This window comes from Mastomys coucha, unplaced genomic scaffold (assembly GCF_008632895.1).
Source record: "Mastomys coucha isolate ucsf_1 unplaced genomic scaffold, UCSF_Mcou_1 pScaffold12, whole genome shotgun sequence".
Lineage (NCBI taxonomy): Eukaryota > Metazoa > Chordata > Mammalia > Rodentia > Muridae > Mastomys > Mastomys coucha.
Genome location: NW_022196894.1, coordinates 13,132,800 through 13,149,461, shown reverse-complemented (window position 1 = coordinate 13,149,461; position 16,662 = coordinate 13,132,800). Strand labels below are relative to the sequence as shown.

The 16,662-nt window shown below is 36.8% G+C and overlaps 1 protein-coding gene across 9 annotated transcripts in view; it reads left to right on the top strand.

The window, feature by feature from the left end:
- The window catches only part of Dnm1l (dynamin 1 like), a 50,698-nt gene extending 35,010 nt beyond the window's left edge, over positions 1 to 15,688 (top strand). For 3 of the 9 annotated variants that reach the window (XM_031363206.1, XM_031363203.1, XM_031363204.1), the window contains 11 exons: positions 3,220 to 3,340; positions 3,536 to 3,691; positions 3,900 to 3,989; positions 5,591 to 5,683; positions 7,853 to 7,909; positions 8,502 to 8,579; positions 8,866 to 8,898; positions 10,573 to 10,785; positions 10,944 to 11,053; positions 13,122 to 13,281; positions 13,502 to 15,688. In XM_031363206.1, coding sequence (XP_031219066.1) covers positions 3,220 to 3,340; positions 3,536 to 3,691; positions 3,900 to 3,989; positions 5,591 to 5,683; positions 7,853 to 7,909; positions 8,502 to 8,579; positions 8,866 to 8,898; positions 10,573 to 10,785; positions 10,944 to 11,053; positions 13,122 to 13,281; positions 13,502 to 13,558 — 1,168 coding nt within the window. In that variant the 3' untranslated portion in view covers positions 13,559 to 15,688. The remainder of the gene's footprint in view (positions 1 to 3,219; positions 3,341 to 3,535; positions 3,692 to 3,899; positions 3,990 to 5,590; positions 5,684 to 7,852; positions 7,910 to 8,501; positions 8,580 to 8,865; positions 8,899 to 10,572; positions 10,786 to 10,943; positions 11,054 to 13,121; positions 13,282 to 13,501) is intronic. The other 6 variants (XM_031363207.1, XM_031363208.1, XM_031363211.1 and 3 more) reach the window with 3 other exon arrangements.
- Positions 15,689 to 16,662: the final 974 nt, after the last annotated feature.

The following is a 16,662-nucleotide window of genomic DNA, read 5'->3' as shown; positions in this document are numbered from 1 at the left end:
TGCATGGGGAACAGGAGCTCCAAGGAGAGCTCAGGTCCACGTCGCAGAGTGGGTCCATTCTTACAGCTTTTAGAGGAAGGGGGATGGGAAGATTGAAGTTTTCTTCTTTTGTCCTAAAGTTGGCCATTGTTAGGTGTAGCCACTGAGAGTTCAGTTTAAAAAACAGGCCTGTGATTGACAGGCATCTCTCAGTTGGCCATAGCTGGGATTTGGTAAGGCAAGTATGTTGGTTAGTTTTATACCTACCTAATTAGAGTCACTTGGAAAGAGGAACTCTTCATTTGAGACAGTGCACCCATAGGATTGGCTATACACAAGTTTGTTGAGCATTTTCTTGATTGATGTGGGAATGCTTAGCCCATTTTGGATAGTGGTCCTGAGTTCTGTAAAAACATAGGTTAAGCGAACCAATAAAGCACACTCCTCCATGACCTCTTGCCCCAATTCATGTCTTGAGTCCCTGCCCTGACCCCTCTTTATGAGGGACTGTAAGCTGTAAGGGAAAGTAACCCTTTTTTCCCCAAAATGCTTCTGGTCATGGTGTTTATCACAACAATAGAGACCTAAGACAGAGGGGTTAGATCTAGAAATAAAGTTAGTGTCTACATTTATCATTGTTGAACAGGTACGGAAGAGCTTTACATGGTGGTCTGGGCATGGCTAGCAGCACATATATAATTGGGAGTAAAAATGCAGATAAATAAAAACAAAATTACCATTAATTTAACCAACCAGAGATTATTATCTCTGCTGTTTTGCTTTAACTTACACATTACACATCTGCTGTAAGGCAGATAAATGCCTATATTTTATCATGTGCTATACATACTATCTTGGGATCATTTCTTCAAATCAGTATGTCACAAACAACTTACTGCCAGCAGTATATAAAAATACATGACCCTAAACATACTATTTCCCCATCCCCCCTTTCCCTCCCTCTTCTGTCCATATACTCAGTAAAAAAGAAAAAAAAAAAACTTTAGATTTAAGGATAGAGACATACAAGAAGTTGCCAACAAATATATAGAGAAGTCCCTTGAATCTCTCTCCCAGTGTATATGCATCATAATGAAAACATCATCTATGTGGTACTGGTTTTATAGGTATAATGAATGCAAGGGAGAGCAGGGTAATAGGAGCTTATGCTAATGTTGGAAAGCGTCTGAGGCCAAACTGACAAGACTGGTTCTCTACAGGAAGGGACTGAGTAGTTAATAAGTTAGTAAGTGAGGCTCCGAAGGTGAAGCCCAAGCTGCATTGGAGCCCTGAATATTTGAAATGCCAAAACTGTTGGCCACCTAACAAGCTGCAGGCCTAAGAAAGGTTTGTGTATTGTCGGTAGCAGAGCTGGAGGGTGGGGTCACCATCCTGAGCCCAGATGCTGGACATGGAGCCACAGGATTTGGTGTTTACCTTGCTAGGTGTCAGTTTTGCTTTGATCTCATCCTGCTGTTTTTTCTTCCTCCCTCTATAACTAGGCAGACTAAGAATGATATTTACATATATAAAGTTTTCAAATAAAAAATTTAGTATTTCATGACATTGGAAATTATATAAAATTTAAATGTAAGGCTATATGTTTTATTATAGCATACCTATATTCAAGTCATTTTTTATAGATTGTTTTTGTACTTACTGGCAGATTTCCCAATAAACACCATTGAGGTACACAGTACAAAATCAACATAAAAAATCTTTAATATATATCAACAATGTACTCTCAAATAAAGAAATTAGGAAAAATACCCTATTCAGATAATTCAAAAAATTAAATATTCATTATTTAATGATTTTGTTAAACTATTTTAGATGAACTTCAAGACACTTAAAAGGGGAAATCTTGCTCCTGGATTGACAAAATTAATGTTATGAAAATGGCCATGAAACCAAAATTAATTTACAGATTTAATGGAATATTATCAAAATTTGATATCATACTTGATGGAATTCAATACAAGATTTTTATGGACCCACAAGGCCACATGCCAAGCTCAGATTATACTGTAGAGCTATAGTGATAAAGACAATCTGGTACTGGCATAAAAAACTGACAACCAATAGAGTAGAACAGAAGACCCAGAATTAAAATGAGAACACTATGCCTGGTTAATTTTTGACAGTGGCAAAAACATTCATTTGAAAGAAGCCTGTTCTACAAGTAGTGCTAGCAAAATTGGATGTCCACAAGCAGAATGAATTCAAGTTCTTTCACCTTATACAAAAAATGAATTCAAAATGGATCAAAGACCACTGAAACTTCTAGAGGAAAACATAAGGAGTCCCCTTCAAGACACTGGAGTAGACAAGAACTTTCTGAATAGAACACCAAAACATAGGACCTAGTCCCAGTTATCAACATATGGGGACTGCATGAAAATAGAAGTGTCTACAGCAAAAGGAACTATCAGCAGAGCAAACAGCCCATAGAATAGGGAAACAAACAAACAAACAAATGTTACTAGCTATACTTCCAAAAAAGATGCTAATACCAGAATTTATAATGAATTGCAACAACTAAATACCAAGGATATAAAATCCTAATCAGCAAGTGGGCAAATAAATGGAATAGTTTTAACAAAACCACACATATGGTCAGTCAATAATTATTTTAAAAAGTGTTCATAATTTTGAGATACTACCTCACCCTAGTCAGAGTGGTCTTTATCAACAAATTTGACAGAGTGTTAGAAAGAGAGGATTCCTTATTCACTGTTCATGGGAGGTGCAATTAATACATCCATTGTGAAAAGGAGCTTGTATATTTTTCAAAAAATTAAAAATAGTACTACCATATGACCCAGCTCCTTCACTCTGTGACATATACCCAGAGAACTTCATGACCTACCAGAAAGATAATTGTAATAATCTATGTATATTATTGCTTAATTCAATAAAGAGTTGGAATCAACCTTATCTATCAACAGATAAATGTATAATTTATAAACATATATATACATATATATATGGAATAAATACTACTTAGCTCTAAAGGAAAAAAAATCACAATTTGAAAGAAATTTAATAGATTTAAAACATACTTCAAGTGTATATATTAAGAGAAACCCTTATTCATTGTTGTGGGGATATAAATTTATACAACCATTGAGTTTTTGATAAGGCTTTGTCAGAAAATGAAACAGCCTTAAAGCTTAAAGAAGGACTTGTAGCTCGTTTTCTTTATAGTAACGCATATTCATATAATTCATTGCTTTTCAGATGCGGTGGTGCTAGAATTTGTTATATTTTCCATGAGACTTTTGGGCGAACCTTAGAATCTGTTGATCCACTAGGTGGCCTTAACACTATTGACATCTTGACTGCCATTAGAAATGCTACTGTGAGTATACCTAACAACAGAAGGTTAAAACTACATTTGCTTAAGCATATTTTAAATTGATGTACAGTTTATTTTATCCTCATACTTGAAATATTTTTTAGGAAAAAAGCACAAAAATGAGATTGTTTTTTGAATCCTTTGGAAGACTTGAGATTGTACATAGCTATAATAAGAAGCTAAGTTTTGTGGTTTCAGGGCCCCCGTCCTGCTCTTTTTGTGCCTGAAGTTTCATTTGAGTTACTGGTCAAACGTCAGATTAAGCGTCTAGAAGAGCCCAGCCTCCGGTGTGTGGAACTGGTCCATGAGGAGATGCAAAGGATCATTCAGCATTGCAGCAATTACAGTACACAGGTATGTTGAGCGGGACAGGGCTCACCACATAGTTCTGTTTTCGTAGAATGGGAGGAAATGAGCTCAAAGTAAAACCATTAGCTTTCTTACCTAAGACCGATTTGAAATGCTATTTTTAAATGTAAGATCCAAATCTAACTCAGTACTTCAGTGATTATTTCACTTCCAGTTAGACAGACTAACATTTTTACTTCTTAATTACATACAGGAATTGTTACGGTTCCCTAAACTTCATGATGCCATAGTTGAAGTAGTGACTTGTCTTCTTCGTAAAAGGTTGCCCGTGACAAATGAAATGGTGAGCTATTGTCTTGTTTGAGTTGCCATATTTTCATGAGGGCAGAATATTGTTGACTTTCTTGAGCTTCTGTTCTGTGCTCTTATTGATTGTTGTGAGAACTCCTGTCTCTGGACTCAGGAACCAGACCTTTACAGCAAGCTTACTTTTATTTTGAAGCACACCGGGGTAATTTGGCCTCTTCCACATTTTTTGTTCTATATCCTAATGATAGCAGTTAATTATTCCTATAGTGAGCTGTAGCAGTCCACTCCCATCCCCATAAAAATGCTGAAATTGAAATTACACTTATGCCCAGTAGCTAACAGGACTAAGTGGATAGCAGGGTTTGTTGTTTGTCTTCCTTCTGGCCACTGAAAAGGCACTTGCGCCTCACTTGAAGCGCACTAATGGTATCCTTGGAAGTCTTGGTGAGTGGCTGCTGAGTGGTTCCTTCTGTAGCAGGGTTACTGTTGAGTCAGAAGCCTAAACCTCATCTCACCTCTACCCACAACATCCCAGAATCACTGAAACTTCACGTTGGCTTGAGACAGTACAGGGCCGTCATGGGAGCCTTGGTTCCTCTTGTATGACCTCCATATTTTTACGTGTACCTTGTTATTTAACTTGGCCAACAAACAGCTACTGGGCTAACAAATAGCTCACATTGTGTTCATTTGGTACTTGATAACTTTTGTTTTGTTCAGAGTTGGCAGTAGGGGAGTCAGTTTTGGAGAAAAGCTGTGACCAGAAACATTTAGAGACTAGAAGATGGTGGTGGCCATGGTCCTGTAAACAGCCCCTTACCCTCAGCAGTCTGTCTGTAAGCAACCCTGATGAGACTCTACAGACACTAAAGGGAAAGGAATGGGACTGCTACGTGGAAAGAGAACGGGGTCACAGGGGGAGGGGACGGGGACAAGAATGGCAATGGTGAGTATGGTTAAAACATGTATGAAAACATCACAAGTGAAGCCACTTATGGATAACAAATACGCGCTAGTTTTTTTAAAGATAAAGGTTTAAGTTCATTCTCTGTAAGCTTTAGGAATTGTATAGAAGACTGAAAACTTAAGTCTTCAAGTTTCCTTTTGAATGCTATCTCATTAGACTTTTAGCCCTATTAATTTTATCTGTCTGTTTCATGGTTAAGGCTGTTATTCCTAACTACCTCAGGCTTAAATATGTTATTATTTGAATAAAATCGGCATTTTTACTTATGCCTACTTATGAACTGTTTATTTTAAAATTGAACATAAACTTTGACTCTATAATGTATGATCTGAAGTTTGAATAACAAAGTTGCTTATTGAAGACTTGGAACTTAAAATTGCACAGGTACATGATTTTTCCCAGTAATAGGGAATTACATTTAAGTCTATCTTAATGTCATGTTTTCTTTCTTAGGAGTGCAATTTTAACTGTGGAAGGTAAATAATTTAAATCAGAGTTAATTATCATTAGGCATAAAATGTTATTTGGAGTATAATCATCAAATATGTGAAAATGTTTCTTATACTTTTACAATATTGTCTGTATAATAAGTTTTTCATATTTAGACTTTTCAAGGTTAGGTTAGAATAGCATATTTTTTTATATTAGCCTATTTTGTTTTTTTATAGGTACATAACTTAGTAGCAATTGAGCTAGCATATATCAACACAAAACACCCTGACTTTGCTGATGCCTGTGGGCTAATGAACAATAATATAGAGGTGAGTAGGGAATCATTTTTCAGAGAGTTGGATCGGGTTCAAGTAAATTCATACAAGAGATGTGGTATATTACTGCTGGTTGTATGCCTAGGAAATATGCTAAATTCATTATATTGTTCTGTTAAGTTTAGTTCCCAAAATCACCTGGGACAATTATTTTTACTTTCTACTTACTAATCAAAAAGGATTTATTTTAATGTTAAAGAATGTTCTTGCTCCTTTTCGGTAACTATTATAGTTCTTTGGACTGAAGTATATAAAACCAAGTGAATCCCTTTAATTGAGGATGTTTTGTTCTATTTTGTTTTGTTTGTTTTTGGCTCTGTAAGCAATGAAGGAAACATTCAAAGAATTACCTAACTTCATAATTTGGAAAAGTACAGGCTCTTCACAGTAAAGTGTCCTACCCTTTCTTTAACACTCAGGAAGTGAATTAGGCAACTTATGTTTAATGTAGGCCCACATAGGCTACACTAGACGAGACAGCCCAGGACTTGAGAGCAGTAGCTGTTCTTTCAGAGGACCTGGGTTCAGTTCCCAGCACCTATGCGGCAGCTCTCAACCATGTGTAATTCCAGGTCCAGGGGATCTGACACCTTCTTCTGGCCTCCATAGGCACCAACATGCATGTGGTATGCAGATACACATGCAATCAAAATACCCATACACATAAAGTAAAATAAAAATATTTTGAAAAGTAGGCACATACTTCCTTGGTTTAAGGGTTCTTGTAACATTGAAGACCAATTTCAATGGAATATTTTGCTTGGAGCAGTTTTAACTAACAGGGTCATGTATGATAAGTGTTTTATAGAACCCTAACTATAGAACCTCTATAGAACTTAGAGAATGAACATAGTATTAAAATCTATTTCCTATCATGTTAATTTTTTTCTATCTTTAACTTTTTACCTAAAAGCTTTATTTTATGATTTTTTTTAATTCTTCCATATATTACATCTCAACCCCAGTTTCTCCTCCCCTCCCCTCAGTTCCTTCCCCCAACTCCCCTCACTCCCCTTTATCTTCCTTCAGAAAAGAGGGACATAAACCAAACATGGTATAACAAGCTACAATAAGACTAGGCACGTACCATCGAATCGAGGCTGGATGAAGCAACCCAGCAGGATGAAAAGAGTCCCATAAGCAGGATGAAAAGGGTCCCATAAGCAGGATGAAAAGGGTCCCATAAGTAGGCAAAAGAAGGACTATAGAGGAGTCTGATGCAGGTCCTCTGCATATTCGTTATGGCTGAGTAGCTCAGTGTTTCTGTGGGACTCTTAACAGTGAGAGTGGGAGCTGTCTCTGTCATGTATCATTTTATCACTTGATAACCCAGGAAAATGGAAATAGTTGACATTTTTGCTTTAAAAGTTCTATACTTAGAAACTTTGTAAACTTATAGATCTTTGTAAGCTTGAGAGTGTTCATGAAATGTTTTCATTTGAGGAGCAATTTTGATATATGCTGTTTTACCACCTCAGGTTTAAGTTTTCCAAATGCCTGTAAGAGGCTTACCCTTATCTATATTTGTCTATATTTTCTTGCTATGGTACCTGGGTATTGCAGGTGCTCTGTACATGATGACTTTAATTTAACATGATGTCTGTAGTTTTGTAACCATTTGATAATATAGCAACAAGTAATTTATCAGTCTGTTAAATGGGTTATAGAATAGTCTCTCAGTTATCAATACCATCACCAGAAGACAATATTTTTTAAAAAGATAAACTTTTTTCATATAGATATTTAAGTTATGGGGGTTTTTTTTGTTGTCTGAGTGACATTTAAGGGTTTAGATTTTCTATGAGGTGTATACTTCAGATTCTTCATGGTATGCTGAAAGCCTATGTTCCATGCTGATGTGGAAACAGTTTAAGTCCATGTTTAACTTCCTGAGGTAGAGATGTTTATCTACTGCCCTTCATTTGGGAGTCCCTGATAAAGGGAACCATTATTACTGATGCTGTATTATATCCCTTAGCAGATGTGTTTGGGCAGAAAACAACAGAGGGGAGCATTAGGTTTCAGATTTGTTTTAAAATATAATCAATTATGGCATTAAGTCCCAACATTAATATGACAAATGTGTAAGTTACTCCATACTTTTCAACTAAGATGAACATCTTAATATTCTGATAATCAGAAAAGCTTGGTAACGTTTTATAGGAACAAAGAAGAAACAGGCTAGCAAGAGAACTACCTTCAGCTGTATCACGGGACAAGGTAAATAAATAAAAATGTTTTTAAAGTACACCCAAAGGTCAGCCTCAGCTGGGTTTATTTCTCTGAGAATGTATTTTTCTTCCGTCTCTAATACTTTAAGGGGTATACATTAAGTTTTTAAAAGCTTTGAATAATTTGAAAAGAAAGGTGGCTTTTAAGTGTCAAGGTTTCTTCTTTACGATTCTTATTTGGTCAGCAATGACTTTGTCATAAGGGCATTTGAAAGACAAAGGGAACTATATATGTCATAGATTTTAATTTTTGGCAGTAACTTTCAACAGTTATTATACCTCTTACCTTGGGTTCCTTGTCAGAAAAGATAGGAAGTGGCCTTCCACCCACATCTCCCCTCCAAACCTCCCAAAACAAAGCAGCAGCAGTCACTGTGGGACTTGGGTTTTCTTACTTGTTCATCTGCAGAAAAGCGAACAGTGACAGTGGCGTAGGAGACGAAACAGCACACGCGCAGCTCCACGGTTACTTGTGGTTTACATTACTATCTCATTATAGAGAGGAAATTTTGTCTATAAAATGTTTCCAAATGCATTTTTGGCATCCTTGATTTTTTTTTCCCCTGCATTTTTACCTTTAGTCTTCTAAAGTTCCAAGTGCTTTGGCACCTGCCTCCCAGGAGCCCTCCCCTGCTGCTTCTGCTGAGGCTGATGGCAAGGTCTGTTCTGATTCCTAATCTAAGCCTGCATGCCTAGTTTGGAGACAGTGCACTGAATAAAACAAAATTGATATGGGATACTGTTTTAGACTATTAGCCTAATCCAGATTTTAAAATTATATAACGTATATGTCAAAGTGTTGTTGACATACCCTCCTTTGCTTGCTATATAGAAGATATATGGAGAAAAATAATTCTAAAAGAAAGTTGTCTACTTTAAATTTTCAAGCCATTGCAGTTTAAATCTTGCTTGTTAAATTGCATGTTTTAACATATCTTTTAACAGTTAATTCAGGACAACAGAAGAGAAACTAAAAATGTGAGTCTCTTGCTTCAGATGGAAATGTTGGTGCCTTTGGTTCTTACTAAAACACTCAAGTTCATCAAGAACCTGTTTGTACAGTGACCTCCATTTTTTGTTGTCTGTGTTATGGTCTTAATGTTCCTTTTATCTCACCCTTGTAAGGTGGCATTAGTCTAGCTTTAGCACTGTCTTAACTGCTAACAATAGCCTCTCCTACTGCTGTTACTTTAAAGATTAGCTTTCAGTGTCCTTTCTTGTAAAGACTTCAGAGATGGAGCTGGGCATGTTGCACATGCTTTTAAGTCCAGTACCTGGGAGGAAGAGGCAGGTGGATCTCTGAGTTTGAGGCCAGCCTAGTTACAGAGTTCCAGAACAGCTAGAGCTACATAGAAAATCCTGTCTCAAAAAAGCAAAAACAAAGATTTCAGGGCTGGAAATGGTGCTTTGGGACATTTCTTCTGTAAAGGCCTCATGTCTCCAGTGTTTTCTGTGTTTCCATCAGTGTCTGTAGTAACTCTAACGTAGAATTTCACGTGTGCTTTCAAAGCTTAAGCAAATTCAAAACATGGAAATTGAGAGTTTAAGGCTTGGTAATAGTTTTCACAGAAAAGCATGTGTAGAATATGCAGACCTATTTCTTACATTACTTACTTTCTAGGTTTAAGTTTCTCACCCTCTGATCTTTACAGACATCTCCAATCTTTCAGCTGTGGTCTCCATACAGCCATACAAATCACTGCATATGTTTTATTTCATTCATGGCTCGCTTTCCATATGACTTCATTTATCATAATTCATGTGTATTTAACAAACACAAAAAATGTAATTATCAGTGCCATCTATATACAGACATAGCTTACTTTTGACATTTTGACAGATTTTTCAAATTTGAATGATTTCTCAAGCTGTTTTTCTTACAAGTACCATAGGCTCTTCTATTAAATTTATATGATTCAATCTTCTACTACATTTACAAAATCTTAAAGGATCTAAAAACATCTCTTAAACATTGATGTGTTTTGCTTTTCCCACTATTGTAAGTAGGCAGTTTTTTTCTTTTAGAAATGAAGACCCCATAAAATAAGGCTGTAAGGGTAACTGGATTCTCTTGCTGGATCTCTTTCTCAAGACTACAGACTGTAAGGGAGATCATGTTGTGCTTAAGTTACATTTCACATTTCAGGTAGCTTGTAATGTGATACTTAGGTCTATGGGTGTAGTCTTTCTTTTATTAAAGAGGTCTACTTTTACTTTCTACTTTTTGATAGTCAGAACTATAGTAAACTAGTATTAGAAATATGTAGAGCCATAACCTCACAGCACTGTAAGATCAAAGTTCAATGATTAAGAGTTTAAGATTACTTTGATGAGATGAAACTGAGAGCAAGTTCTGTTTCATGTGTGTGCAATTTAATTTAGTGTTTGAGGAATGGTAAAAGATATAAAGTTTTGGAAAATAATAATAAATAAAAAGAAATTAAATAGGACCTGAATTGGCTATTAGCTTACTGACAGCTACAAACAGAATCAGGTTTCTAGTGGCAAATGCTACCATTATTTCTGACTTCATTAACTGTTTGGATATATTCCAGATAGGTACTGCCTGTATGCTCTAGATTGCCATCAAAGGAAATGAACGTCATTTGTTATTAAATATACAGAGTATAGGTTTGGAACATGTGTTTTCAGATCGCACCTGCAGGTGGTGGGATTGGAGATGGTGGTCGGATTGGAGATGGTGGTCGGATTGGAGATGGTGGTCAGGAACCAGCAACAGGCAACTGGAGAGGAATGCTGAAAACTTCAAAAGCTGAAGAATTACTTGCTGAAGAAAAATCAAAACCAATTCCAATTATGCCAGCAAGTCCACAAAAAGGCCATGCTGTCAATTTGCTAGATGTGGTAAGCCACCACAATTCAGTTTAAATCCACAAGTGAACCAAGTTAGTAGCGGACATTCTTCAAACAAAAGAAATTGAAGTCACCAAAATTTTTAACTTTTAAATATTAAATGTTGCCATTTCAAAATAGCATAGAAGTAATATTTTTCCCTCTTTTAGCCAGTTCCAGTTGCACGAAAACTGTCTGCCCGAGAACAGCGAGATTGTGAGGTTATTGAAAGACTCATCAAATCATATTTTCTAATTGTCAGAAAGAATATTCAAGACAGGTTAGTATTATTTAATATGTAAATACTGCTGGATGAGTTCATGATATTTTTTAAAAAATCATACATAAACATTTTTAGATTACCTTTGATTCTAAATATTAATGTTAACTTTGATAGCAAGATTTAGTCTGTTGACATGGAATGACTAGAATATTATGTATTAGCTGAAAAGTATTAAAAATAAGAAGATGTAGGAATATTGATATATCTGTAGTCGCAGGTTAGGAAGATTGAGCCCCAAGCAGAAGGATCAGAAATACGCATTCCACCCATCTCAAAACAGTCAGAAAGGGTAGCGGTGTGGTCCCATGGAATAGTATCGAGCGCTACAGTTTATTATTCATGAAGCCCTGGATTCAATTCCTACAGTGCTCTGAAAACCATTCTTATGTTCTAGTAGTCCACATGGTTACATTTTATTACTTTACTCAAAGTGAAACACACCCTTTGTCAGTTATAACTTCTTATTTGCCTTGCCTCTAAGGTGTCATGCCTATGAATTAGCCTATGAGACATTTCATGTTAGTAGGAACACAATAATGTGACCTTATCTGGCTTCCTTCATTTGTGAGTGTCCCTCCCCTTTTAAAGAAGTATTTGAGAATTGTTTGTATTTTGATCGGTTTCATGCTCCTTCCCAGAAGTCTTCCTAGATCTCTGCCCTTTCTCACCCAAATGTGTTTGTCTTTTTCCTTTCGCAGTCAAGGCCAGTTTGTGTTGCTTGATATTCCTGGGTGTGTGGCCTTCTACTAGAGCTTGGCTGAGCTCTCAGCAGCTATGCTCTGACCCTCTCCCAGCTGGGGATGAGACTTTGTATCCCACACCCCTCTCTACTCATGCTGAGTTGTGCTCTGGTTTAGGCTTGCACCAGTCTTGTGCATACTGTCACACTGCTTAGCTCATATTTGCAGCTGCACTACTGTGTCCAAAATTGTTTCCTTGTCATCCAACACCTCTTCTGTGATGGTCTTTTATCCTTGGAAGGAGATATAAGTGCTCCACTTAGGGTGAAACATTGTATAGTGTCTTATTTTTTGCATCTTGGCCACTGTAGATCTCTATGTTAATCACCATCTATAACCAACAATTTCTCAGATGAGGGTTAAGAGATGTATAATCTGTGGGTATAATAATAGGTCATTAGGAACTGGTTTAACGCTATGTCCATTAAGGGGTAGATTCTCTTCTGGGTCTCTTTGATCTGTCTAGGCGTTGCTTCTTGGCCCAGTAATGGTGCCAGGTATGGGATTTATCTTGTAGATCAGGCCTTAAATCTCAGCTACTTGTCAGTGTGTTTTAAAGTTTGTTCATAATACAACATGGGTCCTTTCTACAATTGACTACAATGCTGTATTATATACCATACTTTGTAAATCTACTCATCACAATGAATATTTTATTATTTCAGTTTGGGCCGGGTGTTGTGGCGCATGCCTTTAATCCCAGCACTTGGGAGGCAGAGGCAGGCAGATTTCTGAGTTCGAGGCCAGCCTGGTCTACAGACTGAGTTCCAGGACAGCCAGGGCTATACAGAGAAACCCTGTCTCAAAAAACAAAACAATAATAATAATAATAATAATAATAATAATAATAATAATAATAATAATAATAATGGTCATTGTGTTTATATATGAGATAAGTGAGATGAATGAAGCTAAAATATCAAGGATTATAGCTTTGCTTAATGCTTCTTTAAATGAACACTTGAAGAGTATCTATTTTACTAAGTACATTAAATATTCAGTGTTCTTATTTAACTTCATTACTTTACAAAGGCATACTCTAGTTAAAGTCTAAATCAGTGGTTCTTAACTTTCATGCAACCCATTAACAAGTTCTTTATGTTGTGGTGACATGAACCATAAAATTATTTTGTTGCTACTTATTGACTATAATATTGCTAGTTATGAATAATGTAAATATCTAACATACAGGATATCTAATACACAGCCCCTGTGAAAGGGTCATTGATTTCCAAAGGCGTTGCATCCCACAGGTTGAAACCACTGATCTAATTTTTGAAAATATAATTGTTACCAAAAGTTCATGATTTGACCTTGCTTTGCAGTGTCCCAAAGGCAGTAATGCACTTTTTGGTTAATCATGTGAAAGATACTCTTCAGAGTGAATTAGTAGGGCAGCTGTATAAGTCATCCTTATTAGATGACCTTCTGACTGAATCCGAGGACATGGCACAGCGAAGAAAGGAAGCAGCTGACATGCTGAAGGTAACTGAAATTGTTCTCAGTTTTTCTCCCTGGGATGTACACGTACACATGCAAGATATTAATTAAAGTTACATTCTCTTCTTGTTTCCCTCACACACTGGTATTTGATTAGATTAAAATTTCAGAAGAGATACTGCTTTTTTTTAAGCGTTAAAAAATGGAGAAATTTCTTAACAAAATTCAGATTAACATTCTAAGTTGAGTTTTTCTTTCTTTGCAGGCATTACAAGGAGCCAGTCAGATTATCGCTGAAATCCGAGAGACTCATCTTTGGTGAACACAACTGTTTGATATCTACACTTTGCTGACTTGAACCTGCTAGCTGCTGCCTACCTGAGTAGACGTTTATTTATGAACTTTTGTGTATTGCAATGTATGAATTTGCTCGTGTGAAGACTGGCTATCAGCTGAAAAGTATATTATTCATTACAAAACAAATCACATGTTTAATTCACATTTTTCAAGTTTCCTATGACGTGTATCGTCTGTCCATTTCAGTCGAACTTACAAGAACAATTGATATTCTAGTTGTACAAAGCAGTTTGCCTGTGCATATGACCCACGTAACTTTTTGTCTCAAAGCTGCAGCCGTAGTCCTCAGAAAGGAAGCTCCAGGACATTTCATGACTATAATGCATGCACTATTTATATAGACTGACCCGGCTTTAAAACATGGAGCCTGGCAAGTTCCTCATATAATCAGTGTATCCACCTGTCCTTCATTTTTATAGTCTTAAAAAAACAAAACTCTGTAACTTTTGCAGTTTTAAGAAATATATAGGATCTGAAAGACTCATCAAGATGTAGGAACAGACTGTGTAATTAATGGCTCCTGAGTCTACACTGCCCTGGTACATTAAACATTAGAATATACTTTGATTCAAAATAAGCCTGAAAATATGAATTGACTTCCTGCATAAAAACAATTATTGGGAACTTTCTTAGTAACAAAGTCCTGTTAATCTCTAAATGATCCAGCGATAACCTAGATTTCTCTTCTGTACAATACAGCAATTGCAATTCATTAAAGTAGAGCACTCACATTGGGCTCTAAGACTCCCAGTTAAGTGGGACCTAAAATTCCACTCTATATCCACAGGTAATAGCTACTTTAGTTCACACCAACAGAATACATTAGACTAATGGTATGAAAACACTAGTGGACCTTTGTTAAAGAAAAACACCTGGACATACACCTAAAATGGACTGTATTCAGGGGTTGAGGGTGATGTTTACAACCTATTTTGTGAAAACTGCCCGTACAAACTAAGGATTAAAAAATTTTCTGACCTAGCTGGGCGATGGTGGTGCACGCTGTTAATCCCAGCACTTGGGAGGCAGAAGCAAGTGGATCTCTGAGTTCAAGGCCAGTGTGGTTCCAAGACAACTAGAACTACACAATGAAACCCTGTCTTGAAAAGCCCAAAAAGAAAAAAAAAATTGAAACCTAAGTAAAAATCTTTGATGTATCTAGTTGTCCCTGACCAAATGATGCATTCATGTTATAAATACTAAAATTCTTTTCAGGTTATGGTCAGGCATCTTATGAAATACTATTAGCAAGGAAAACAAGAACATGTTATCTTTAGTTTATGATGCCTACTGAACAATCTCAGAAACATAAAGGCAGTCCGATACAGCTTGACAGTGAGTACACACTGCCTAAATGTGTTAGCATACTTTAAAAAAAAATCCTGTTATCCAACTGTTAGGTTGCCATGATTTATTTTTTAAGAGAGATGACCACCACTGTAGCCTTTTTGAATTTGTAAGGAGAAAGAAATGCAACATCCAACATTTCAAATAGATTTTAAATGGAAGATGTTAGCTTTAAAAACGTGCTATGATAATGTACTTGTTAGCACTACACACCTTGTACAAAGAAAAACAAGCAAGAAACGTCGGGAAAGGGAAAGCTTCCTCTGTGTGCTTTTACACTGAGTTGTGTTCTGAAACATGGAGATCATTTCTGGCATATTTATAAGACCACTGTATGGTCTATGTAAATAAAAATGCTGGTGTGAAATTTCCAGTAAGTGAATTCTTTCTGTCTTGTTTCAAAATGTTTAAATAACTGAATGTTTGAAATATCTGAATCTACTGCATAATGTAACAATTTAAATTGTACTGCACCAAAACTTTTACGCCACTTCTCCTATTAGATAATCACCACCAAGGCCTTGTTACATCTCCGTGTCTACAGATGAAGAAAGAAACTTCTTCCAAGTAATCCAAGGATGAATGCTCAGAATGTGAACATTACACTTTTCTGTAAGACATCCAGAAGCTGATTAACAGTTTATGTTTCACCCCTATGTACCCTGGGGTGGTGCTATCTTGATTTTTACAGAAACCGTTTTGGAGAATTAACTTGCCTTGTGTATACAAAACTTGAACTAGTTTGACCTCAAAACTTCCTGTATCTTTGCTGTTCTTAATGACTGCATACTTGGTGAGATACTTTTTGTTCTTTAGTTTCTTAAAATATCTGCTGTACTGGATACTCGCAGCCAACCATTGGACTGAGCTCAGGGGTCCCCGGTGGAGGAGTTGGAGAAGAGACTGAAGGAGCTAAGGGGGTTTGCAGCCCCATGGGGGGAAGCAACAGTGTCAACTCAGATCTCCCAGGGACTGGACTACCAACCAAAGAGTACACATGGAGGGAACCCATGGCTCTGGCTGCATATGTGGTAAAGGATGGCCTTGTTGGACATCAGTGAGAGAAGTGGCCCTTAGGCCCAAAGGGGTTCAATGCCCTGGTGTAGGGGAATGCCAGGGCAGGAAGGCGGGAATGGGAGTGGGGAGAGAGCACCCTCATAGAGGCAAGGGGAGGGGGTATAGGATAAGAGGTTTCTGGAAGGGAGACTTGGAAAGGGGATAACATTTGAAATGTAAATAAAGAATATATCCAATAAAAGAAAAAAAATCTGCCGTAGGAACCCATTGACAAAAGTAGGCAATTATGAGTAAATGAACTGTTGAAACACAGATAAGGAAGTGGAAAGCTAAAGTATAAATGAAGTCTGGTACTGATTGGTGTTTTGTTTGAGAAAAAAACTATTTTGTACTACAGTTTCTATTGGGAACCACTGCCGCATCTAACTCCTTTTTAAGAGTTCTATTTGCTTCTTAGCATCAATCAGAAGTTTAACTTTGCAACAGATTTCTCATGTCTAAACAGACATTAGAAGCTTGCCAATTTGTAGAGCTACGTTGCACTATTGCAATCAGTAAGTACTCTGCACCTTACCTACTGTGTAACTTTATACAGTCATTTCCACTGTATCACTTCTTCCATAAAGAGATGAACTATAGCCAGGCAGTGGTGGTGCACGCCTTTAATCCTAGCACTTGGGAGGCAGAGGCAGGCAGATTTCTGAG